Source organism: Podarcis pityusensis, assembly GCF_964106645.2.
Source record: "Podarcis pityusensis genome assembly, chromosome: 5".
NCBI classification, from domain to species: domain Eukaryota; kingdom Metazoa; phylum Chordata; class Lepidosauria; order Squamata; family Lacertidae; genus Podarcis; species Podarcis pityusensis.
In genome coordinates this window covers 42,535,866-42,563,606 of record NC_138032.1, presented here as the reverse complement: position 1 = coordinate 42,563,606, position 27,741 = coordinate 42,535,866, and the positions used below count along the sequence as shown (strand labels likewise).

Sequence of the window (27,741 nt, the reverse complement as noted above, 5' to 3'; positions counted from 1 at the left end):
AGCTAATGGGGCCTCCTGCTGCTGCCAGTGGCATAGCGTGGGTTGTCAGCACCCGGTGCAAGGCGAGTAATTTGCGCCCCCTAACCCGGGGCAAGGCAAGTAATTTGCGCCCCCTAACCCCTAACCTGCCGCCGCTGCCAGCTTCTTCTTGCTGCTGCCTGGGCTGGTCTGGTGTGGTTCTCTCCCGCACTCAGCGCTGCGCTGGGCGGCCGCTGCACTGTCCCTCCCCCAGATAGTCCCTCGCTCTCTCTCCGCACCGCACGCCTGGCACCCACCCCCTCCACAGTGGGCGGCGACCCAGCGGCTTGGATCGGATTCGCACAGCCAGCACTGCAGTGAGAGAGAGTGAGTGAGCCAGGTAGGGGCAGAGAGCTGCGAGTGCGAGCGCCCCCCCCCCCGATGTTGCGCCCGGTGCAGCCGGCACCCCCTGCACCCCCCACGCTACGCCACTGGCTGCTGCCACACCAGCACCACGTGATTTCTGTTCTCATCCTGAAGCATAGTTCTTAACCCGAGGTACTATTTCTGGGTTAGCGGGGTCTGTAACCTGAAGCGTCTGTAACCTGAAGCATCTGTAACCCGAGGTACCACTGTATAGCCTCCAACTGCATGAGATCTGATCTCCAATGAGATGCACAGCTGGAAGAACTTTTAAAACACATCCTTCTCTTGGCCTCTTTTATGCACATATTAATAGAGGCGCATAGCTTAACACAGCTTTTGCCCTTGCCCATAGAGCAAACAACTGAAAGGCATTATCTTACTCAACACCCGGCTGGGCTAGAGAAAAGGGAGTTCCTGCTGCCTTTCCAGAACTCTTCATATTGGCTGTAAAATGAGTAGGAGCTGTTTTGTTTTTGTTTTCCCTTGTGCTGCAGTGTTTCTGCTGCCAGCAGCTTTGCAGTCCGTACCATGTCCACCCACAACACTTTTGTGAGGTAGGTCGTTATTACTCACATTTTGCAGCAGGGGTAATAAAGATTAGGAGTCTACACTGGGCTCAGCCAATCCATTTTCCAATCCAATCCAGACCAAAAGAAATATGTAGGATGACCCATATCTTTTATCCTATCAGCATGAGAGTGCACATACAACAGAATCCAAGCACACCACTCAGTCCTCAACTTTCTCCAAGCCTCTTCCATTCTTTCTTTGAGTGAGTGGCATTCCAATCCTTGAAGTGCTCATCCCCACCCAGTCTCTTTAGTCTTCCTGTCACCTTTAAATTTATTTATTGAATACTATTGCATATACTCCGTGGCAAAAGACATGACTCCCTGCTGGTGGAGACTCTGTTATCTGGAATGCCCAACCTACAGGTGAAGAGAGGCGAATTTAAATCAGCAATAACGTGGCTGACACCTAGTCCCTGTCCAGAATGACTACGGAGCAAATACTGTGTTGCTAGAACATGAATAAAACCAGTAGAGAGTCTCACCAAAAACTGGCAGGAAACAGAGATCAGCGTAGAACATACAGAGCACAAATTCCACCAACATGATTTAGATGATATAAGGCAGATGCAGCTAAAGTGGTGCCCTTCTTTAAAAAATAATAATTGTTTTTTATTAAAGATTTTATTGTGTTACAAAACAAACAAATAAACAAGCTAAAGTATATACAGCATCTCTACTTTCAGTTTATAGAGTCTTTTTCACAGTTCAATTACATTTGGTATGAGACACTACCATAGAGTATAACTTCTGTCGGCCCCAGCTAGCAAACCCAAGGATAAGCAATAATGGAAGCTGTAGCCCAGCCACATATGGAGGGCACTGTGTTGGCTACCCCTGATATAGGGCTTCCCTAGGAAAGAACAAAGCAGGGCTCTTAGTCCTCAGCCAACTTGTCTATGACAGGACAACTTCAGCTAATGTATGAATAGCTCTGAATAAAGCTGAGTGGTTTCAGAAACCAGGCAGTTCTGGGAAATGAACAAAATTGGGGATGAGCCTGCAGTCAAAGTACCCACAAACTGGATTTTGTAAACAGAGATTTCCTCCCCTCACCCTTTTAAATCCCCTATGGGATGTTCTGGGTCAGGAAGGGTCAAGTTGCTGAGGTTACAAAGCTAATTCCACTCTGCCTTTGACCTCACTGAACCACACTGACAGTTTTAGGAGGGAATGCATCCTGAGCAAGATTCTGACCAAAGTATAGGTAATTTTGCTGTATGAAGCATGAGTTATGCTCAGGTAGCAATTTCTCTTGTTCACACCTTCCCACAATATGATCGCAGGCTCCACTGTAAGTTTATGCAGAATTTAAACACTCTGTGCAATGAAAAGGAATGGGTGGGAAACAGATGCAATGGAAGTCAGAATGTGCATCACACATGAGGAAATTATTCCATGGTGGACTTTTATTTTAGATTACCAACTAACGAAAGTTAAACTCCAGCTCAGAAAGTCTCTGAAAACCACAAAGGACAAGGCTTTGAGGCCAGGAAAAATACATTGCTCACATGGAGGCAACAGTTCTGAGCATCACAATTCAAGGAGGGTGTTGACAAGAAGATGGAAAGGAGTCAGAAGAGAGCTACAAAAATGATTAAAGGCCTAAGATCTGACTTTAACTGGTGAGTCATGCCACCACAATTCTTTTCAGGGTTTTTGAAGAGAGAGAGAGATGAGTGGAGATGCAAAACATATTATTCTGCATATGGGTCCTTGATCTGCAAAGGCTAAAATTATTAGTCTAAAAAAGTCCTACTGGGTTACACAAAGCTCACACCTACATAATGTGCACTGAACTGCAGCCTGACAATGCAATCCTGTGCATGTTCACTTGTGTTTGGTGGTGCTTACTTCCAGATAAATGTTTATAGAATCACAGTTTAAAATGCAAATCACACTTAGGACAGGCTGAATCAATGGGGTATCTTCAAGCCTGAGGAAAATATCAAAGGAGCGGAAATAGGCTCACTGTTTTGTATTGTCTAAAATGATCTAAAGTGATCATTTCAGCCTCAGCAGCAAGAAAGATAAGAATTTTTCTTAAAGTACAAGGAAGAAAATTAGGTTAAATGTAAGAAATAATTTTAATAACTGTAAAAGTGTGAAATGCTTAAATAAGCTGCCTTGAAGTTTCCATATTCATATACATGTATGTATGTATGTATGTATACATTTATGTATGTATGTATACATATAGACAGTTTTTGGCACACTGCTGATATGGAATATCATGTCCCAGAGCAGAAATGAACTAGGTGACAATTAGGTCAACTCCCGTCCTATGTTTCTAAGAGCATCTGAGGTTTAGGAAAGGGTGGCAGAACTTCCCCACCATCATTTACAGACCCATAATTAAGATCACTAAATGTAGAGTAGTTACCTCTTAACACTTTAGCTCACTGTACTAGCAGCCAGCATAGTTCAAAAGTGCTAAAAACGTGGTCAAATGCTTTCCACCACATGCTGTTCATTCATTCTAGTGAACTGAGTGGATCTGAACCCACATTAGTGACCCTGTTGGTGCATAACCAAAGGGTTATTCCAGACTAGACAAAAAGATCTGCTAGGGTTAACACTAGGCTTTCATTCCAACTGTTGGGCCCTCCCTCCCTCCCTCCAGCAGGACAGAAGGCAAACGAAAGCTGCATCCTGGGCCACCCTTATGACCAACTGGGTGTACAGAATGAATCGTAGAAGTGTGGAAGGGACCTAACAGTGAAGATAACCACTTATAGTAAAGCATAGGTGGGCAGAAAGTAGGTTGGATTCTACGGGTAGATCTCTGTATTATTTGGAGTAGATCAGCAAAAACTCCCAATTATCCAAGAACAACAACAAAGCTCCCCCTCCCCTCACTCCCCACTGGTGAGAGACCAGGGGTGATTTTTGTGTGTGAAAAGATGTGATCTTGGTTCTGGTTCTGATAATATTCCTGGACTGAGCATGTGCTCAAAGGCAACCTCTGCCAATTACCGTAATTCTCAGCCACCTGCATGAGACACTCTTATTCACCTGGCTCTGGCTGGTGGGTTCTAGTGGAAAACAAAATGGACCCTGAAAGCCTGAGGTCTGCGCACCTCTGCAGTAAAACAGTATCTTTGGCAGCTGAACATCCCTAACAGAATATACCAGGCAAAATAATTGCACCCGTACCATGGTGTGCAAAAAGCAACAGCCAGTAAAGTAGGCAGCTTAGCTTGGAGATACCTAACGGAGCCCACCCACAAGTACAGAATCATACTTGTGACTCACCTCCTTTAGAAGCCTAATTGTTCCCCCCCCCCCACAAGCCATGAAGGGATTCATTTCACAGGGATGGGTGCCCAGGCACCATGGGGATGGGTGGGGTGCACAGTCCCAGGCAAAGCACAAGGTGTGGAGAGGGGGAGAAACTTGCCAGTAAAATCCAGGTGAGGAGGAAGAGAAAAGGCTTGGCTCAAAAAAAATGTTATTCCTTCAGGTGCCTTATGTGGGACATGATCTAGGGGTGTGGCTTGTCATCCCATCAGCCGGTCTAAACCACCACCTGCTATTATTCCATTACGCCCTGCATAGCCTCGTGTATCTTCAGCATCCGTGTGCAGACAGTGCCTAACCTGCAGCTGAGTGCCTAATGCATCCTTTCATATTCCACGGAAGCTGCTCTTCAGCAGCAAGGGTAACTTTGGGGGGCCCTCCTGACTGGGCTTGCTAAATTAACCTCAAGTAACTGCAACCTGCTTATTTGGGTTGGAGGATGCTGCTTCCACATCTTGGCAGAAGATACGTGCAGATTTTTCCTCACACAGGTCTTCCAACTTGCTTATTACCTCTAATGCGGAGTCTCCCTCCACATGCAATCGTGTATAGGACTCACAAAGCCCCTTGCCCTAATCTCTGCATAGGAGCACTTCTAGAACTGTCTTCTACTCCATTCTTTTCCAGTGTGTATGTTGGGGCCACATGGCAAAACTTACCAACGTCATCTGCAAGGGTAGAGATACACGTTGCCCTTCCCCCCAAAAAATGCATAACAAAACTTCATGAGCAAAGCACCTTCAGGGGTGGGCAGGCAAACTGGAGCACTGGGATGGTGGAGTGTCTTTAGCACTTCCCCCTCCTGACACTTTCCTAATGCAGCTCCCCTGACCTGCTGCTGCCCCACATTGGTCCAAAAGCAAGATCATCCTTGCAAACATGTGTCTGGAAGCCCATAGGAATAGTGGCCGGGGGGGGGGGGGCAGGCAGAAGCTGCAACAGAAAAATGACAGCTGGGAGAAGGGTTAAGCACCCACTTCCTCCTCGTGCCTCCCTGCCTCTTCTCTGGAACCAGCCTCCCTCCTGAAACTACTTTACCCTAATAGTGTTTTGTTATGTGCAGTTGTGCATGACATGTAATTCCTCCCCAGCTATTGCAAGAAAAAAGCTCCATCTTACAGACTGTGGAGGAAGAGCGCATGCATTAGGAAAGTTCCTCTCTCAAAACATGCAGGGCAGATGGCTTGATTGTGAAGGGAGCTGCGAGTGAGTTTAGACGCAGCAGACTCTTCCTGCTGAAAGCAATGTCTGAATGACGGCAGGAGCTGCCGGGTGGTGGAGGGGAATTCCAATTTCACTCCAGCCCCAGCCTGCCCCAGTAGGAAGCATATCCTGCCCCCTGCAGTTCTCCCTCCAAGGCCCTGCCTGCCCCCTCCCTATTCCCAAGGCTGGTGCATGCCCAGGCTGCGCAGTGTGTGCCCCCAGGCTGGCAGCACGGAGGTTTCTTTGTGTTTGTCTCAGAGCTGGTTGGCTGGTGAATTCCCTGGGCAGCCGAGCGGCAGAGCAGAGCTAGATGCCGCAGCGTGGCTGGCAAGGGCTCACATGCACCCAGCATGTGACGGCTCCCAATTAACTCCTGCTTCAGTTCTGAGTGCACACAGGAAAAGCACCAATCATGGCCCAGTATGACACAGCAGCTCACTCGCCCCCCACCAGGCATCCACTGCTCCTGCCCCCACTCAGCACCCACGGGCTCCATCAAGCAATCTCTCACTACTGCTTCTCACTGCCCACCCTTACTGCATCCAGGTGCAGCAACAGCCCTGCCTAGAACCTCCTATCTTCGTCTGAAAACAATCCCTACCAGCATCTTCCACCCCTTCCTAGCTTGCACAATAAGAAAGTTCCCTCTGCATCCTGTCATCTCTTTCCAGCATCCACTGCTGAGACAAACGAACTGCAGTAGCATCATTAGCTTAAGTCTAGTTCAGTATTCTGTTTCCAGCCTCATGAAGTCACATCTGGCATCCTGTTTGGAGGCTCCACAATTTCTGCTTCATGGATCTCCTACGTTCTTTCACATCCATGAATTGTGTTGAATTTTCCAGTTCCTGGTTACTCTACAACATAATTAATCATACAGCCCTAGTCATGTCGAGGGAAGGACCATGGTTCATAATAGAGCATGTAAAAGGTCCCAGGCATCTCTGTGAATGGTTAGGAATGTCCCCTGCCTGCAACCCAGGAGGACCACTGCCAATCAGGGTAGGCAATGCTGAGTTAGATGAACCAGTGGTCTGTTTCAGTGTAAAGTGGCTTCCTCTGTTGACTATGTCTCTTGGAGCAGATGGACAATCACAGACCCATGTGGACCTAACAGATCCCATGAATACTTTTGATTATTTGTTTGGCTACACCCACATTTTCCATATTAGAGATTGGCATAGGAAGGCTACCCGAGTGAAACATGTTGATCTCTGCATGCACTTGAAAACTCCATCCTTTGCAAAGAGAAAAAGAGCTGCTCAAGAGCTTGGGAAAGAGAAATACTCTCTCTGTGAGAAAGACAGACAGGCAGACAGAGACAGAGAGAATGTACCTGCATTCTGGCCTTATCTCCATGTAATCAGCAGACAACTGTGTTTCTATCTACTGTACATTAAATTCCAGGTTGTGACTACAAAGTTGCTACTGCAGTGGTTTCCTCTCCCCACTGGGAATGTCCATTGCCACCTCTTTCTTGTCTTTCTACAAGTGTCTACTAAAAGGACCCAATTTCCTGCTGCTATAATGCTACTAAAATACTCTCATTCTGGCCAGCAGTGTATTTCGCTCCAGTAAGGAGCACCACTGATGCCTCTTCCATCTTATACTTAATGTCCTTGAAGCCACCATGTGGTACCTGCCCTGTTTCTTCAACTCACAACTAACTTCTCCATTTGCCATGCAAGCATCCCTGACCAGTTACTCCAAAGGGTTAAGAGAAGACTTTCCAATTCTAAATTGGAATTGTGAATTGCACAAGAGAATGTCCTTCAGCAATAATCCCTTGGGAGTCAGAGGCAACATCTGCCTATTGTTTATACTTAGTAGCACCTTGATCTTCATGGAAAGCATCTGACAGTAGCCTAAAGGTAATATGGGGTCTTTGGGATTGTTAGCTGTGGACCCTGGATTAGAGGGGCAGAAAGTTAGCATGAAGCAAATTCCCAGACTCTTTAGCAGCAACAGATATTTGTGGGAAGTATTCACAGCACTGAATAACCCCACAAGATAGGAGGAATTTCAAATATCTATTGAACAGCTGCCACCACCCCTCTTTTTCAAACACACAAACCCAACAGACGCCATCCCTGGCTACATGCAGGGTTTGAAATTAGCAGGGCACAAGGTGCATTTTGCATCTAAAGATTCTCCATTTGCATGTGCTTTGAAGGCTCAAAGTATATGTTAAGGTTTAGGATAGACAATATGTCAAGGAGTTTAGTAATAAAGAGTAGTGTTTAGAAAACCGAAGTATAGTACCAATATTTTTATTGTAAACACCAAATTAAACATGTATTAACAATTTCTGTTAAAAATATGATATTAACAATATGTCACTTATGTGAATTGCACATTAGTTCATGCTTAACAAAATAATAAATAAAAAGCATTGCCGACTTCCCCACCACCACCAAATGGCCACACTAGATATTCTGTTTAGGCGCCCACAACCCAGGTCCCAGGAGCCATTTCTATCTCAGTTTCTAACACTGGCCACAAGTTTTGTGACAATCTCCAGTCAGCCAGCAGTCATGGAATCAGGGTCTGTGCATGTGCTCTGAGGCCATTTGGATATCTGGAGCACTTTAAATCCTATGTAGCCTAATAAATAGCCTGACTATTCAGTGATGATTCAAATGGAGAAGAACCAGGAACTACTCTACTGCACTTCATAATTTCATTAGGCAGTACTTCCCCTTTGAGGGAAGGCAGAAGTGTTCAATGCCTAAGGAAAAACTGCTCTGACAGGACAAATACAATAGTACTATCAATATTGCATGGTATCTGGACTGGGCATCTCAGCTTTCATAAAGTTCTTGTTTTTTAAAATCAAGTTTCCGGTCCTCACAACTGCGGAGAAAGACTGCTGAAAATTCAGAAACCAAAGAGGCTTTTGGTTTGAGCTTTCAGGGGTAATGGGAGAACTTTTGAGCTCTACCCAAGTTGATTATTTGGCCCCCAGCTCCAATCACTCTGCCACTATAGTGCTCCCACAACAGAATGCTTCTCTCCCTTTTCCTTGCTCAAGCATATCATGGGTAGGCAAACTAAGGCCCGGGGGTCATATCCAGCCCAATCGCCTTCTAAATCTGGCTCGCAGACGGTCTGGGAATAAGCGTGTTTTTACATGAGTAGAATGTGTCCTTTTATTTTAAATGCAACTCTGGGTTATTTGTGGGGCCTGTCTGGTGTTTTTACACGAGTAGAATGTGTGGTTTTATTTAAAATGCATCTCTGGGTTATTTGTAGGGCATAGGAATTCGAACATTTTTTATTTATTTTTTCAAAATATAGTCCGGCCCCCCACAAGGTCTGAGGGACAGTGGACCAGCCCCATGCTGAAAAAGTTTGCTGACCCCTGTTCTAAATTCTGTAGGAGAAGGGAAACAAAGCAATCATAACCTATTTGTATTTACTTACATTTGATGGATGTAGGGCTCAGAACAGAGCCAACATTTGATGGATGAAGGGCTCAGAACAGAGAATAATTCTGAGGCAATATGAACCATTATACAGTCGTACCTCGGAAGTCGAACGGAATCTGTTCCGGAAGTCCGTTTGACTTACAAAATGTTTGGAAACTAAGGCGCAGATTCCGATTGGCTGCTGGAAGCTCCTGCAGCCAATCAGAAGCCACGGAAGCCATGTCAGACATTTGGGTTCCAAAGAACGTTCGCAAACCAGAACACTCACTTCCAGGTTTGCGGCGTTCGGGAGCCAAAACGTTTGAGTCGCAAGGCGTTCAAGATCCAAGGTATGACTATAAGTAGCATCTCCTTTGCAGAACAAACCCACTTAACCAAGTGTCTTTGGCCACCTGGTTCCCATTTTCTTGTGCAAAGTCACCTTCAGAAATCAGTAATAGAGTCTCCATCAGCTGTAACACTGACTTGTGAAAGTAATGGGAAGGGAAGGATTCCACCTCTGCCTTAAATGGGAAGGACCATAGCTCAGTGGCAGAGAATCTGTTTTGTATGCAGAAGGTCCCAGGTTCAATCCCTGGCATCTCTAGGTAGAGCTGGGAAAGACTCCCTGCCTGAAATTCTAGGAAGCCGTTGTCAGTCAGTGCAACATCTGAGCTAGATGGACCAATGGTCTGACTCAGTATATACAACAGCTTCCTATGTTCCATGTCCTGCATTCCTATTTCCGGAAAAACCACTTACAAAATTATTCTTTGCAGGTGTGGGAAAATGCAAATAGAGCATTGCAATGATCCAAGGTGCTTCTTCATTATGGCTCTTTAGTGCTACTGAGGCGCTGCTCTTCTGCAATCAGCTAAGAGTGAGATTATCACTGTAGTTCCAAACTGTTATTGTCCTGGAATGTGAGAGGAAAGGTGGAAGTGGGTGGCACATTAGAGCTGCCCAGTCCCTGGCACAGAACTAGTGAGCAGTGTCAGGTATCCTACCCCCCACAATCCGCTTTACAAATTTGGAAAATCTGAGAAGTGCCATAAATAAAATGAAATTAAAATTTAATGAGTGAAACAAAACAAAAAAAGGCTAATGCCAACTGTTGGACAAATAATAACATTAGGGATTGTGTTACAGGTAATGGAAGAAGTGTAAACAGGTAGCTGCAAGGTAAGCAATGCAGAAAGGCAGGACTTCATACTATCCCCAGCTATGTTCTAAAGCACTTTTCTGCACCAGGTGAGACAATAGCAACCGCTGAAATGTTTGTGTTGCAACTGCACTGGAAGTCAAAGAAAAAAACAAAAGAACATTTTCATATGCCAGTTTTTAAAAACCACCATTAGAAAGAACTTGGTACTGATTTTTGTAAGACGCTTCAAGGGCCTTTTTTTGCTAAAGGGTGGGGTATAAATGCCTTTATGAAGAAAGGAAAAAGCAAACAGCAGAGAAAACATGGGAAGGAATTGTATGGGAGGAACATCTTCTGGGTTCTCCTTATTAACCCAATGAGTGACTGTTGTCTATAACAAAGGGAAAAAATGTGAAATCTCTCCAAGAAAGCCAAATGGGCTTCTGCAGGGCCCTGTATCACTATGTCCAGCACTACTACACTGAGAAAAGCCAATATATTATTTTTGTGGATGCCCTAAAGTACTCCTTGAGGGGGTGGGATCAAAATGGTGTTGGCAAGTGAACCATGCCATATACCAATGGAGAAGCCAGGGACTCAGGTTTATCAGCCAATCTTCAGCTGCAAAACCACAACACCTTTACAAAACTAAACATTTCCAGTCCTTTCTGAAGCAGAGTTGTTTATCTGAACAATTGCAGCTTCATAGGAAACAGCTTTATAACATATATACAAGCACATTTATTTGCACAAACTACTGCGGTGTCCTGATCACACAAGAATTTTCATAATGGAAGTCAACATATGGTACACAACGCACGGCATAACACAACCCTGCAGGCCCAGCTGTGGCAGTGAGACATCACACCCAGCACCAACATCATCATTACACACACACATTCCTGCTTTCCATCAGGCTCTCCTGCATCATACATTTTATAGCCACCCCCCACTTTTTTAAAAAAATAAAGAAGGATGTCTGCTTCTGGGAAATTGGGAGGAATTTGGAAAAAGGCATGGAAGGATTGGTGCAAGGCAAGAGACTCAGTAAGCACACTGGAATCAGGTATTTCCCTCTGGTCTACAGGATGCGTGTGAGGCACTAGTCTTGCTTTCTGTCCTAGAGAAAATGGAAGGAATACAGAGCTACACCACATGGAGAAATGCCCTATAGAAGCAACCCTTTTGTTCTAACTTACAAATGCCATGGCTTCCCCTTTAAAGGCAAATACACCCACAGCTGGAAACTCCTCCAACTTAATGCAGCCCCCCCCCTCCATAAGAGCAGCCACACGAGAGGCTCATTAAATGTTTCTAGCTGGCAGGAGGCCAGAACCAGAGCTTGTTTGTTCTATATTCCGATAAACAGTCTGTTATGGGCTCCTAGGAGCAAAATCATGGGGAAAACTACAGTTGCAGCATGAAAAAAGATGCACATGCACGGAGGCACAACCATGGCTGCTTACTTCCCCTCTGAAGCCATTGGAAATAGCCAGCGCCCATTCTAGCAGGGGGACCTGGTTCTCCTACGGGGCCTTCTGAACCCCAGGCCATTTGTAAGATGCTATCTAGAAACACCTGGGACAAGACATGGCTACAACACAGCATTTGTTGTCTTGTGCACACCTTGGGGAGCTGGGATTTTAACAAGCCCCTTGGTACGCACAGGTCCAACCTTGAATGTGAAAGAAAACAGGAGTGCCATGTACGGTAGCTAAGGATGCAGAGAGGATCAATCTTCATCTTGCTTAATGCAAGATCCTCTATGAAAAGCCAGGCATTATGCAGCAGCAGCAGCAGCCCTGTTTTTTTATAGGCAGATTGCAGGCTCCTTGGGACATGGAGTACCCTGGCTGCCCCCCACCCCACCCCACTTGTATTGGCAAGCAGACGGGAAGGGCCAATGCAGGGCTAGATAAGGAGGAATGCCTGGAGGGAGGAGAGGGAGAAGAAACCCACGCTGTGCCTGGTGCTTTAAATGTTTGGCCTGGCTTTGGAGGGAGAACACGTGACTTTCTGCTTGAGGAAGCAGCCGCTGCTCTGGCAGCTTCCAGCGGGAGATGGAGGAGGAGGTTGTGGGGGAAGGGAAGTGGAAGGGAAGGGGGGTTGTTTAGAAACAGAGATTGCTGCAAGCCAGGGAAGTAGATTCAAGCAGACAACAGGTAGGGGGTAATGAGGGAATCTGAGAGGTTAGGGTCTCAGGGATCCAATGTCAGATTAGGCGAGGCTCCTGTGTGCTGGGAGATATACAGTAATGGCCCATGCCCACTGGAGGAAATTGACCCACACTCAGGAAATCTGGGTCAGGCTGGTGTGTCACTGGGAGATGGAGCAGTTGGACATTACCTGGCCACTAGCATTACCTCAGTGTGGGGTGCAGCACCCCTCTAAGAGTGAGGTATAAATTCTCAGGCAGTCAAGCCACTTCCCTGTCAGTTATGGGAGGTCATTAGTGAAGCCTCTCTGGCAAATTAGGCCTCTGCTGTGAAGGGTTTTCCCCAAAAAACCATGGGCTGTGTGGGTGCAGCAAAGCAGGCTCCCTACTGAAAGCAGCCTAACTTTTCAGTGACGCCCACACAATCTGCTTGATTGTGTCACAGGCTGCTGAAGCAGAAGAGGAGCCACGGGCAGCAATTGTTCCAAAAGGAAAGGGGCTGGAAAGGGAGTTGAGCATGGTCATGTCAAACACATCTTTGAAGAAAACCTACTGGGGAAGCTGTTTGACCCCACACCACCACTCATGGCATTTAGAGAGATAACATTAGACAAAGAGTTCTGATAATGGAACAGACAGTCTGCAGAGAATCAGTACCCATCCTTGATGCTTTATGGAGGATGGCCATCAGCTCCCTCTTAGCAGCAGTCTTGAATACTTAATGAATTCCTCAGTTATCAGACACACCCAATCCCAGATCTTAGCCTTCCTGACTGGCACCTGTCTTTTACCAAACACTAATGGGATGGGTCCCTGCTTGGCTTCACATTTCACAACTATGGCAACTTACGTGCAAGTGTTTTAAAAGCTCTGGAGCAATGGTTGTGGGGCATAATACTATATTGAGGAGCACCCAGAATTTATAAAACTCTCTAGTTCTGGAGCAACTCCCAGGCTTATCAGGAAATTTTCACTCTGATAGCACAGTAAGACCCATGTTGGCACAGAGCTGAACGCCTGACAGCTAAATCAATTTATTTATTTATTTATTAAACTTGTTGGTTGATCTTTTTTTTAAAAGGAAATGCAAACTCAAAGCAACTTGCAATATAATACAAAAATTAAAACCAATAAAAATCTATGTTAATGAGCCAGCTAGTTCTCCTCTTCCCCTACTCCAACTCAAAAGCACTTAGCAAAGAGGAGAGACCCAACAACCATGTAGTTTCAACAGTTTCTCCAAAAAGAGCAGTTGCAGGGCAATAGTCAGTCCTCCCCCCCCCCGTCCCCCCAAAATAGCAACTTCCTCATCCCCCTTATTGGGCCGAACAAGGCAAGCCAGAAATGGTCACAACCACAGCAACTCTGGAGGCAATGCTTAACCTCACCAGACTGGAGTGAACCCCAATAAACCACATCCTTGAGTACTGTCAGGCTATGAATTACTGGAATTAGTGATCCTAAAAACGGAAGAGACGTTTGCACAGAACCCTGTAGAGGCGGAAGAAGCGCACACCTTCGCGCGCTGCAAAGCAACATCCCTTGAGGATATCGGCACCCCACTGCTGAATACAACCCCCACAGGACGACCCTCCGCCCCACAACCGAACACCCCTGGAGAGCAGTACCCGCGCAGCCACTGCTGTCACAGAGCACAGGTCCCTCCCACAACTATTTTTGTAATGTTGATCTAGCTATCCTAGCCCGACCCCCCCCCCATTCCCAGCATTCCTCTTAACTGCACAGTGCCCCACTCCCAGTCCCGGAGACCCTCCCCCATCACAGGAGCAACTCCAACAGGCATTCACCTCAGCGCTGGGCACAGCGCGCCAGCCCCCCCCCCGCCCCCCACTCTCTGGCCAGATACCAGCTATACTAGTGGCAAGCAAAATGCCCTACCGCAAACGCGCGCGCGCGCGCAGATCCCGAGCCAACGCCAGGTTCCCCCACAGCCCCGCACCTCATGCTCGGCTGAAACCCCGCCATCCCCAAAACTGCTCCCCCTGCTTGGGAGGGGAGGGGGGGAGGAGGTTTCTGCGGGGTTGTTTTCCGTCTGGTTGCAGAGGGGCCCGGGCAGGGGCAGGGAGGCAGGCGCTTCCCCCAGGCTTCGAGAAGGATGTACGCCCCACCGCTCCCTCCTCTCTCCCCTCGCCCTGCTTCCCCGAGCGCTCGCACTCACCTGGGCACGCACAGCCCACTGACATCTTCACATGCCCGGCCTGGCGCAGGGGAGGTGCGACGTGCCCGCTCGGCGGGGCCCTGGCATCCGCCGCCCTGAGAGAGACCCCGGCCGAGCCCTCGGGCAAGGCCGCCCCCCGATCGCGGGGCCTCCCCGCCGGGAAGCGCAGCAACCGCAGCAAGCGGAGCGGCGGCGGCGGCGGCAGCAGCAGCAGCAGCCCGATCCCGCGTCTCTCGGCGAGTCCAGGGCTGGGCTACGCTGCGTTCCGGCCCCGCCGTGCGCGTAGACGAGGCGCTCCGATCGGCTCCGAATCCCGATCCCGGGGGCTGATTAATATGCTAATTGCTCGGCGGAGGGGGAGGAGAGCGAGCGCGAGCTTGTCAAAGTGACCTGAGCCGAGCGCCGAGCCGCGACAGGGAGGGGAGGGGCAGGCGGGCGGGGGGGAGGGGCAGCCATGTGACGCAGATGGGGGAAAACACACCAATCTCTGCCACAGCAGCCACCCTGGGCGGGCTCGCGCGGGGAGGGGAGGGGAGCCGAGGCAGGCGCGCGCACTTGCCTGCGCGCTCGCCTCGCTCTGTGTATTCTCGTGTGGTGGCATGTGCTGGCATGTTTTGCAAGCCTGCATATACATGTGTGCGCGCCGGGGGTGCAAAAGCACGGGATCACGTGCGTTGCGTGCATCTTGCTTAGGCGCGAACTTGTGGCTGGGGCTGAATCGTTCCAAAATCAGAAGGATCCTCGGGAGCCGTCCATTCCCTCTCCCCCCTTGCACCGAGGCAGGATTCATTCGCCGACCAAATCCCTGCTGCAGATGGCCCAGCCTCTTGCACCGATCCTCCCCACGTTCCCCGATTTCTCAAACCATTTGTCTACATTGCCCTGCCCTGGATGCCCTGTGTAGTTTCGCTTGCTGCAATGCCTTCCTGCCACCTACCCTGCAAGGCCTGCTAATGAGGTGTGTGGGGACCGGCCACGATGACTCAGTGGCGAAGAAGGAAAGGCACTCTGCAATGCTCGGCGGCGACACTTTTCTTGTATCGTTACTTTACATTTCCCAGGACTCACTAAGCCCTGGTGGTTGCAAATACGTTTCAGAGCTGAGTCGGGGTTAGATCTGCCACATCAAAAAACCAAACCAAGCAACACAAAATTCCCTCCCCTCCCTTTACCTGTATTCCAAAGTAATTATTCCTGGATGGAAAATGCAACCTAAATGGTTCTTCCCACAAGTTATAAGCATGGCATCTTGTTCTTTATTATCAAAGAAAAACCACATCCTCCTACTTTAAAAGCAATCTTTGTGAAAAATTAAAATTAAAAAATTGTTCCAGAGGCAGTTGCTCAGGAGTAGCACTCATTGTCTGAAACCTCCATATATTTTTCCCTGTACATGATAAATATAAGATGTCCCTTCAAAATTCCTATATATCATGTTTCTGATGCTGTTTCCTGAATCTTCCATTTTTTCCTTTGCATCATATTCAGCATTAAGCAGTCAAATTTTTACATATTTCGCTCTGCTGAGACCTAATCAGCGTTAAGCAGAGCAGGACTAATACTGTGTCTTGGCTATAATGTTTCTACTAAGGCAACACAAAATGGCTTTCGCCTTTTTATGACAGCGCCTCCTATAAAGTACAGTAGTTTGTGATCTGCTGTAATGCCTGTATTCTTTATCTGCAAAGCTATAGCCCAGCCAGTCTTTTCCTATATTGTATTTATACTGTATGCTTGTTGAATTTCCTACTTCAATTTACAATCCAGTTCTTCAAATTATTTGCCTCATTTATAACCCATTTTCCTTCACGGACAAAGCAGCATACATTGTTATCCTCACAACCCTGGGAGGTAGGTTAGACTGAAATAGCCCTATAGTTCTCAGTGGGCTTCACAGCTGAGTGAAGATTTCAGCATAGGTCTCTCCAGTTCTAATCAAAGTGACCACTATACTACGCTGACTCTCATTCAGTTATAAATAATAACTTCAGTTTTAATTTATTTTAATATATATTAATTTGATTTTCATATTGGTTACTTGAAGAATTAGACCTATATTTGCAGCCTCAACCTCTTACGACTTTTGGTCCTCTGCATAATTTATATGAATACCCTTATCACATCTTAAATGGATTAAGAGAAACAGACCACAAAAAATAGAGAGCAGAATTTGAGCTCCAATATCTTTTCAAATGCGATGACTCTGTCTTGGAACAATTAAGTTAAAAATAAATAATAGCAATTAATGGACCTAGCTTAGCCATGTTCATGAATTTTAGTGGAACTATTCTGAGTAAAACTATTGTTATATGCAGTACTCAATTAATTTCTCTTGGCACTAAAGAACCATCAACAGCGCTCCACAAATATAAGCATAGGGTGGCATTCAACTATGTTGTACTGTACTCTGAGTGGACTCAGCTGAAATTAATGGGCCTAACTTGGAACTGTAGAACTGTAGAATTGGAAGGGACACCGAGGGTCATCCAGTCCAACCCTCTGCAATGTAGGAATTCTGCCCACAGCTATCCCTGGGTGGGCTGGAACCACCAACCTTTTTGGTTAACAGCCAGACACACTGACTCATTGCACTACAGGACATAGCTATCAACCTTCCCTTTTTTGTGTGGGAAATTCCCTTATTCCAGCGCCGTTTCCCGCTGCTATCCCGGATTGTTAGATATCCCGTAGACTGTCCCTGGGACAGGTGAGGCTGCTGATCCCTTATTTTCAAATCTGAAAGTTCACAGCTATGCTACAGGAGTGTCCAATTAATTTCAGTGGGCTTTTTCTAAGTAAAACCTAGCTGAATACCACCCATAGCGGGGCAAAACTTCTAGTAGATATCATATGGCTCTCAGGCACACTTAAAGGTAAAGGTAAAGGTACCCTTGACCGTTAGGTCCAGTCGTGGACAACTCTGGGGTTGCGGTGCTCATCTCACTTTACTGGCCGAGGGAGCCGGCGTACAGCTTCCGGGTCATGTGGCCAGCATGACTAAGCTGCTTCTGGCAAACCAGAGCAGCACATGGAAATGCTGTTTACCTTCCCACCGGAGCGGTACCTATTTATCTACTTGCACTTTGATGTGCTTTCAAACTGCTAGGTTGGCAGGAGCAGGGACCAAACAACAGGAGCTCACCCAGTCGTGGGGATTCGAACCGCCGACCTTCCAATCGGCAAGCCCTAGGCTCAGTGGTTTAGACCACAGCGCCACCAGCAATTTATCTTTAGAAATTAAGCCTGTTAAACCACTTCTGACCATGTCAAGACTGCACATAGATAATACACAATAACACAATCAATATTAATTCCCTGCTGGATACTTTGAAGTCTGCTTTTAAGATACAGGAAAGCAGAGCCTGCCTCAGCTTGCTTGTATGCACAGAGTACCTTATATTAGGCCACAAACAGCATATGTTCATTTGGTTATCTCCACACTGCTTCCCACAGCCCAATTCCAGCAATGTGTCAATGTGTACTAGGGTAAAAAAACAGGTTATTTTTAATTAGTACATGGCAGTATTTCTCCTTAGCTGTACTTTTAAAATACAGAATTCTAAATTTTGACAGCACCTCTTTATACGTATTGGTATTATCTGCATTACCAGATTTGTGCAGCTTTTCTTTTTTTTTTTGCTTTTTTCTCTAGTTTCACCATAGGTTTTCCTGCTCCTTTCTTTTCATTCATGCCACTTTAGAAGGAACTCTATAAAAACCTAGCTTATTTCCTCCCCCCAGCTTTATATAAAAATTAAATATCTACTCTTTGATTAATTATTAAGTTGAACTGATGGTGCCCCTATGTGTGATGGCAGAATTCTCAAATTTTCTGCTTAGGAAGATGTCATGCAACCAGTGAAGAAGAAGAAAAAACTAGGTGAATTCCAAGTACTGCATATTCATGGTATTCAGTGATATCTCTTGACACAGTTTATCCCCCAAAGGTAGGGTGGAATAGTTTTGTGTGATTGCTATAAAGGAGTGGGTGGGATTCATCTTTTACATTACAGTGGTACCTCGGGTTACATACACTTCAGGTTACATACGCTTCAGGTTACAGACTCCGCTAACCCAGAAATAGTGCTTCAGGTTAAGAACTTTGCTTCAGGATGAGAACAGAAATCGTGCAGCAGCGGCACAGTGGCAGCGGGAGGCTCCATTAGCTAAAGTGGTGCTTCAGGTTAAGAACAGTTTCAGGTTAAGTACGGACCTCCGGAATGAATTAAGTACTTAACCCGAGGTACCACTGTATTTTTATTCACCATATTGTACTTTCCTTTAGGTGTATACAAATCCACAAACTTATCATTTATTTTAATAACTTCCCAGCAATGGGAACCATGAGAACAAGCAAGTGTAGTGGTTAGAGGCATGTTGCCAGCACTTGGCCTATGGGCATGCATGTGCCTGCAGATGACATCCCCAGTTATCCAGGGATAACCAATATTTATTTTATTGGGGAGCACAACATTCTGTTACAGAAAAATCTGGGGTTGCCTTTAACAGCTCAACTCTCCATCAAGGGACTCCACTTGTCCCCTAAGTCCATTATCAGTCAGAGAAGAATGGATGGAGGCAGGAGGCAGTGAAAGCAAGGCGGATCTTTATTTACCTGTTGCCACAGAATTCTTCGCCCCCTTTGGTAGGTGGTGAGGACCCAGAACAAAGGTGTCCAATAACTTTCAAAGGCTTTAGAAACTGCCCAGCCCCTTAGCCAGGGGGCACCCAAAAAGCTTCATACACTTGCCACCAAAAGAGGAGGTCTACAACAGAAATTTGAGTGTGACTTGTCTCCTGTGTGTCAAGATACCTGATAATATTTTACTGGTTGCATTACCTGGCCAGCCTGGGCCATTCTTTTGAGATGGTAAATACCTTAGTTCCTGAATCCAGGTCACAGACCTACCCTATTCATATACATAATATGATTTAAAGGATTTGTAAGTGAAAAGAACTATTGGGGGAGGTTTTTTTTTCAAATATACTTCCTTCTGCTGAGGAAATATTTGGGGTCATTAGGAAAAACAATATGGATTTGGGATTGTCCAGTGTGCTAAAGTAAAGTGCCTACTTTTTCAGGGAAATATTTCCTAATTTTGAAGGGTGAAGGATTGGTTTTCTGTGGAATATGGCCCACTATGTGTGTACACCTTAAAATTATTGTAACAGTTCTCCAGAGGGTTGGGACAATCTGATCTCTTAACAGATGGCCAAGCTCTTTAATAAATTAGCTTTTACCTAGCAGCAAGGACTTCACAGATATGGAGCACATAAAAAGACTTCACAGATATGGAGTTGGGGAAGGGATATGAGGAGCAAACCTGCTTCCTGAAAACCTCTTACAAGAGGCAGGCTGTTAGCGAAATGTGCATTCAGATTGATTTATTCTTTTTATTGCAAGAGAATGACATTAAACAAAACTAGAGGAGATAGGGTGGGGATAAGTGGTCACTTAATTATCACCAAAAAGAGAGCAAAGGGTGGTGCAGATTTATTTAAATTTTCACATGTGTTGATCAGAATGAGGCAAAAGCTGAGGATGGAACCAAAGAGACCCTGGCTTTCAATAAGTTGGTGCTCTGAAAGACACTGACCCTCTAGCCTAAAAGCAATTTGTATTTTGATAATTATTTATGATAATGGTGGTAGTGATAATTCCTACTAGAAGCCTTCCAAAGGATATTAGATAACCTGTTCCTAGATGTTGAATCTAAAAGAACAAAGGGAAAGGAAGTACAGTGGTACCTCGGGTTATATACGCTTCAGGTTACATACGCTTCAGGTTACAGACTCCGCTAACCCAGAAATAGTGCTTCAGGTTAAGAACTTTGCTTCAGGATGAGAACAGAAATCGTGCTCCGGCGGTGTGGCAGCAGCCGGAGGCCCCATTAGCTAAAGTGGTGCTTCAGGCTAAGAACAGTTTCAGGTTAAGAACGGACCTCCAGAACAAATTAAGTACTTAACCCAAGGTTCCACTGTAATACCGAAAGGATACAGAACACATTCACAAAAAGAAGGGAGCACTTACTAATAAAATCTGATAATGACAAGAAACTTCACATTCTGATGCTCATTCTAGCCAGTGCAAATGGAACAGAGTTGGCATATATTTCTGTCAATACAAACAGATGAAGTATAATTAAAAGCCTTTAAAATATACAGTCTGACATCAATAGCACAGTACCACTAAACTGTAGCAGGCAACAGAGCTAAGAGGTGAAACTTGGATATTTATCCAAAACAGAAACTTTAAAATAATAGCCACATTGCTCAATAGATGTAGTGTCTTCCAGTTAGGGAGTTGCAACTTTCTTCGGTATCATTCCTTTTCAATGTAATTTCCTGAGAATATTCAGAACAATTTAAGATGCCTTACAAAAATTAATGAGGCTACTGATGCAGGAACCAAGTCTTTGGGCTCATGGCTTTTGGTTTCAGACTCCGAAATTTAGGGCAGTGCCAGCTTCCTTGCCTTGAACATGTGTGTGCAATAGAAAATAGTTTTTTAATATTAGTATTCTTAAAGAGGAGGGTAGGGGGAAATCTACTGAGGCTGGCAGGCAGGGAGGGCAGGAGAAGATGCCAGGAGCCATATGAAGAGAGAGGTTCAGGAAAGCATCTATGGAGAAATCACTTAAGAGACCTTCTAGATTCCATATAGCCACCCAACTGCTCCCATTCTCCTGAATAACATACAGTACTTTTTTTTTACTTACCAGGTCAAACTTTGGAGAGACTGCTAGCTTATTTGTAAAAAGGATTGCTGTGATTCTCTTTCAGTTTGTCTACTTTTGACTTCAATCGCCCCTCTCCAAATCATGTGTTTTAATTAGAAGGAAAGCTTATGTTAACCATGTTGTCTTGATTAACTAGTTTGTAGAACCATTCCCTTGGTGCCGGATACAGCTCCAGTCCCTAGTGAGGGGAAATTATTCAGGTCCAGGGATGGGAAGTTGGCTGGGATGTTTTTCCCACTTGAGGCAAAACTGAAAATGCTGCTCCCACCCCACTCCTCCTCTGCAGCCTGACTGGGGTGACTGGAGGTGGTCTGGGAAAGCCCTGGTTCGCTGAATGAGGGGAAAGGGGTGGAGTGGGGTGGGAATATGTGCAGCAGGCTGGCAGTGGCAGGTAGAATCATAGAACTGTAGAGCTGGGACTCTGAGGGTCATCTAGTCCAACCCCCTGAAATGTAGGAATCTCAATCAAATAATTGATAACACTTCTTTCTTTCTTTCTTTCTTTCTTTCTTTCTTTCTTTCTTTCTTTCATTGTATTATGCCCAGCTATAGCACTAAGCTAACTGTATGCTTCATCTCACACACCCCAACCTACCACTGTCTTACAATCCAGTGTCATCCCAAGGTCACTGAGGCTATTTCGCATTGTCCATGTCAAGGACATGTTGAAAGTTAAATCCCTGTTTCTGTCTATGTGTGATGTTACTTGGGGTTAAGGAAAGAAGTAGATTTTATTCAGGGCTTTTTTAATACGGGAACCTGCTGTGTCCAAACATCTCACATATGCACACACCTCTCAAGAGTGAATTCCCAAATTCATCAAAAGGCAATAGAAGTCTTGTAGGCAAGTATTTTCCATGGTGAGCCGTATATGACAGCACATGGAATAAGGGCATTTTCGTAGCTGGGTCATTTCGGGGTAACCTTCTCTAAATCTTGCAAAGTCATCATGCCATCACAAGGCATCCGGCTCCCTACAGTGGCTTTGGGCACTCTAAGATTCTGCTACTGGTGACCCAATGGCAATCAACAGTTCCTCAGTCCTATAGCCATGTCTGGGCAGAAAGTGGAAATGTGCCACTCATAGGCTGAATTATGAAAAAACATCTGAAGCATGTGGATAGCTGGCATTCTGCCCAAGCAGCAGCTGCCTAAGGTGAGCTGCATCCTGTTCACCCAGGCATTTTAGGGCTGAAAAAAGCTGTTCTTCTTGTGCTCTGGAGCTTCCTTTAGAAGCAAGTGCAAAGTTTTACAACCAGAGTCTTTACCTACGGTATATGATACACAGGGACTGTTTTGCACTTCTGCTGCAAACTAATTGCAGGAGGGTTATTCTGAACACATGCATGTGTGTTCTTGCATGTTGGATAATTCACACCACATATCAATAGTTTTCAACCAGTGTGCTATGGCACTCTGGTGTGCCTTGAATGATGGTCAGGGATGTCGCGAGCAACACTGGCCTCTATCCCTCTTTCCTTCCCTTCCTTCTCTGATGCCCTCTCACATCTCTGCCTCCTGTTTGTGCGGCTGTTTGTTGCAGCAGAACCCTCAAAACAGCCTTATCTCTGGTGCCTGCCAGTCTGTTACTTCCCAATTTTGAGCCACAAAATGTGATTACTGTGGTAAGAATTTGGCTTCTACACCACCTGTTTGTTACCCAGGTGAGGGAACACCTTTTAAATAAAACACAGAACCAAAAGAATTACAGCAAGTGTCAGCATATTCAGTTAGGGACCTGGTTCAGCATATTCAGTTAGGGACCTGGTTCAGCATATTCAGTTAGGGACCTGGTTTATTTACTATTGCAGTAGCACAGTCTTGCCAATCAGTTACTCAGCAGAACCAGTTCAAAAAGGCTGCCCAGAGACAAATCAGAACAAAACTTATATACAGTAGTTCAAACACAGCAAACAAAGCATCATACAACATCAAGCAGTTTTCTGCATACATCAAGAAAGTTTACAGGTCATGAGAAATAAAACACACATGGCTCCATACAGGTAACTTCACCTCCACAATTACCTTTGGGTGCTCCTAACTGCTCAGGCCATTTGGGTCTCAAATGTGCTACTTTATCACTGTTTCCTTAGCAACCCAGGCTTTGACAGGGTTGTTGACATTCCTGTCCCTATCTGTTCCTTGAAACCCCTAAGAAGATGTTGGGGCTAACTCACAACAGACATAGGAAAACATCCTGCCTTTTGTGCCACTTTCAGGGTCAGATAGGAGAGATGGAATGCAGTGGAGGAGGGAGGCATGAGAGTCACAAAATGCTGGCATGCAGGAATCATTCATGGATGCAATCGAGCTAAAGGTTAAATGCAATTAATATTGAAACATTTTTTTAAAAACAGAATCCTACACCCTGGGTCAAGGGACGCGGGTGGCGCTGTGGGTTAAACCACAGAGCCTAGGACTTGCCGATCAGAAGGTCGGCGGTTCGAATCCCCGTGACGGGGTGAGCTCCCATTGCTTGGTCTCTGCTCCTGCCAACCTAGCAGTTTGAAAGCATGTCAAAGTGTAAGTAGATAAATAGGTACTGCTCCGGCGGGAAGGTAAACGGCGTTTCCGTGCGCTGCTTTGGTTCGCCAGAAGCAGCTTAGTCATGCTGGCCACATGACCCGGAAGCTGTACGCCGGCTCCCTTGGCCAATAAAATGAGATGAGCGTTGCAACCCCAGAGTCGGCCATGACTGGACCTAATGGTCAGGGGTCCCTTTACCTTTACCTTTACACCCTGGGTTTCTAATTCGTACATCATTACTGAGGCCAATCACCAGGCTTAGGCAGATTTACATGTACGGGTAATTAATTCATATTGTTATAGAAAAAAAATGGGGTTGGCTTTTACAGCCCAACTCTCCATCAAGGGATTCAGTATCCCCTACTTCTGTTACCGGTGAGAGAAAATTGAATGGAGAAAGGAACCAGCAGAAGGAAAACAAGGAAGATCTTAAGATAACTGATAATGTTTCACTGATTGCATTACCTGGCCAGCCTGGGACATTCTTTTGAGATGGTAAATACCTTATTTCTTGAATCCAGGTCACAGGCCTACCCTATTCATATACAAAATATGCCCTTAAAACAAAATTAGAAAGGTTTGCAATTGAAAAGAACTATTGGGGGAGGTTTTTCCAAGATGCTTCCTTCTGCAGAGCAAATATTTGGGGTCATTAAGTGTCCAGGTGGCTTCAGGATTGCTCTCCCATACTATTTCAGACATGTATTTATATATGTGTGTTTACCTTGTGCACTTATGAACATTCATTTTATTTATGATACCTTACAGAATTCTTATAACAATATAATCTGGTCTCAAACCTTTTACTGCTGTAAAAATCAAGACCAGCAGTTTAAATGGGAGCCCACCAACAACTTGGTAACCAATACAATTCATTTAGGAATGGGGTAAAGCAAAGCAGGCCATCTAGTTTCTTCTAGTATCTGCTGGCTGATTTTTAAGAAAAAATATCTAATAATAAAAAAACGAAATGAAGTTTCTGAACTTTCTTTAACGGTAGCTCCCATCAGGTAGCATTACAATACTCTACCCTAGATTTTAAACAGTGTGTGTGTATAACTGAGACCATGTCTGCTTTCTGCACACAAACATATAGAATAGTGCTGTTGTATGTGGCCTCACTCTGGCACTGGACTGGACTGGACTTATATCTGCAGCCAGCTGGGACGCGGGTGGCGCTGTGGTCTAAACCACGGAGCCTCTCGGGCTTGCCGATCAAAGGTTGGCAGTTCGAATCCCCACGACGGAGTGAGCTCCCGTTGCTTGGTCCCAGCTCCTGCCAACCTAGCAGTTTGAAAGCATGCCAAAAAGTGCAAGTAGATAAATAGGTACTGCTCCAGTGGGAAGGTAAACAGCGTTTCTGTGCACTGCTCTGGTTTCAGTGTTCTGTTGTACCAGAAGCAGCTTAGTCATGCTGACCACATGACCAAGGAAAAACTGTCTGCGGACAAACGCCAGCTCCCTCACCTGTAACGCGAAATGAGCGCCACAACCCCCGAGTTGTCTGCAACTGGACTTAACTGTCAGGGGTTCTTTACCTTTACCTTTTACTGTAATGTGTTCTGCATGGGGCTTTCTTTAAAGATGGTCCAGAAGTTTCAGCTGTTGCAGAATCAGCCACCCAATTGCTTGCAGGGACAAGGTGGTTGGAAATCCAAATCCTGTATCAGTTGCACTAGTTGCCAGTGTGTTTCCATGCCCAATTTAAAGGGCTGGTGATTGCTTTTAAAGTGGCAGAAACCTTGAAAAAGTATCTCTGAAGGACTGCCTGCACCTCTATGACCTGTCCATGTCCTAAGAAAGAGTGCAGAGGTCCTGCTCAAGAAGCCCATCCTTAAAATTTATCAGCTTAGCAGGCACAAGAGATAAGGGCTCTTCTGTGTCATCCCATCCTTATGAAATACCTGGCTTTGACATACCTCGGGTTCCCTTCCTCATGCTGAATCAGACCTTAGGTCTGTGTTGAACCAAAGAACTGTGTTGAACTGTTCTGGAAGCTCTGCAACACCATCTTGGTAGTCAAGATAACCCCACAATTAAGTGGTAGTTGTTGTAGCAATGAGCTCATATATGTTTATATTCACATGCTTTGATATAAGCTAATTGGCTTGCTTTGGTGTTATCCTTATCTGTGGGTTTCGGGTGTTGGGCTCTGAGCCCAGAAAAGGAACTATCTGTATGATTTGGGTATTTGCCACCTATAACCTCATCTGGTCAGGTGAAGTGATGGGAAGTCCTGGCTAAAATGATGTATGCTGCTTTGTGTATAAAAAATGCATAAATGTTTGCTTGGGCACAGATAAGCAATCTCTTTGATGTGGTGTCCACCCTGCATCTGTAAAAACTGGGAGACCTTGCAGGTTGATTTTCTGTAAGTCTACACCTTTCTCTTTAATATGTCCCTAGAACTGATCACTCTGGCATTTTTGACATCTTTCTTTAATATCCCTGCACCCAACCACTCCCACAAGCCCTCCTTTGGGCCTATGGACCAGAATAAAGTCCATCTAGCTCAGTAATGTCTACCACTGACTGGCAGCAGCACTTCAGGCCGGAGACATTTGCAGCCCTACCAGATGTCCAAAATTAAATTTGAAACCTTCTGCATACAGAATAGATGGCCGCCTGTATTTTATAAGCTGTTGTGTTGATATATATTTTAATTTTCATTTGGTAATTCAATGAAATGTTTATGCTGCTTCTGCTTCAGTTAATGGCATTTTATTGCTCCATAGCTTTAGTTGCACACCCCCTGAGAGGACGGATGGAAGGATTAGCTACGTTTAGAATTGGAATCTTCAGCTGAAAATATTTTAAGATTTATACATGCTGAACTCAATTCATGTTACACTTTTGCACTCTTTGATGCTCTTGTTGTTACTGCTATTATACTGTTAATATTTATGAAATGTATGAACGGCAAAAAATGATAATAAACAAACAAGTAAATCCTCTGAGCCCAAGTGGCTGCAGCTGGACTGGGTGGTTCTAAGAGTGCCGGCTGCTCAGCCCGCTCGCCCCTTGAGGCTTGGAGTATTACCACGGCCTCTTGTCTGCTTCCTTCTTGGCAGAGCTGCAGCTAAGCTTGACTCACCACGCAGCAGCTCAGCTGCCCACATGGAAGCCAAGCACGCACCAAGCAAAGCTTGTGGGAGGAAACTTCCGGGCTCTAACCGCGGGAAAATAAGGCCACAAAGAGGCGGGGCTGAGTGACGTCACCAACTCCAGGAGTCGAAGGGCGGGCCGCCTACTATTAAGAAGGAGCTGAGGCAGCAGCCCGTGCCCAACTGTAAAATGTCTTCCTCCTCTCATAATTGTATTGTAATCATGTAATAAGATTGCCTAACGGCCTTAAGTCCAGAGCTGATCTTTGTTAAGAGTCTGCTTTCTCTCGCGCCGCATAAGAAGAATATAGAATTCATCGCAGCTGTAAGCAAGGAAATGCCGCATTCAATAAAAAGGAAATTGTCGGAAATGATTTAATACTGCTTTGTACCGAGACGTCTTTCGGGGTCCAAGGCTAGAACAAAACGACAGACTGTGCGTCACCGAATCTGCAAATCAGTCACCAGGCTGCCTACCGCGCACATAGTGTGCTAAGCACCGCGATCCTATGCGTGCGTAGTCGGACCTATGAAATCTCCCTGTGTTCAATGGGCACGCTAGTTGGCAGTATTTTTGCAACCTTAGTTCTTGGGATCTGGTATAAATATCATTTAAAAAAATATATCATTTAAAAAAAAATAGTTCTTGGGATCTGGACCTGTTACAAAAAAGAGAAGGCTAAACAGAATAATTGCTGCAATACTGATCTCCGTAGCCTTTCCTCGTCGTTTTCTCCTGCATGCTAACGACGTAGTAGAATAACAGGAGAGCAACTTTTGAGGGTCTGCATCTTGCATAAAAACGAACCTCCGATCAAGCTGCTGGAAAAAATCAACCACGCAGCTTGATGAGATCCCATCACCAAGCATCAGATTCAGACAGGCGAAGGCTGAAGAACACCTCTTAGTTATACCCCGCACTGAAGTCCAGTGCCAAACGATTTCTCCTCTGTACAGTTTCTTAACTGCATAACAAATAGGCTAAAAACTGTAGCATTACCTCAGACCAATGCAAAGATAAAGCAATGCT

The 27,741-nt window shown here is 45.6% G+C and overlaps 1 protein-coding gene across 2 annotated transcripts in view; it reads right to left on the bottom strand.

Annotated features, from left to right (window-relative positions):
* LDB1 (LIM domain binding 1) overlaps positions 1-14,727 on the bottom strand; it is a 61,473-nt gene extending 46,746 nt beyond the window's left edge. Inside the window, exon 1 of one of the 2 annotated variants that reach the window (XM_081007089.1) lies at positions 14,342-14,727. In XM_081007089.1, coding sequence (XP_080863215.1) covers positions 14,342-14,366 — 25 coding nt within the window. In that variant the 5' untranslated portion in view covers positions 14,367-14,727. The remainder of the gene's footprint in view (positions 1-14,341) is intronic. The other variant, XM_081007088.1, reaches the window with a different exon arrangement.
* Positions 14,728-27,741: the final 13,014 nt, after the last annotated feature.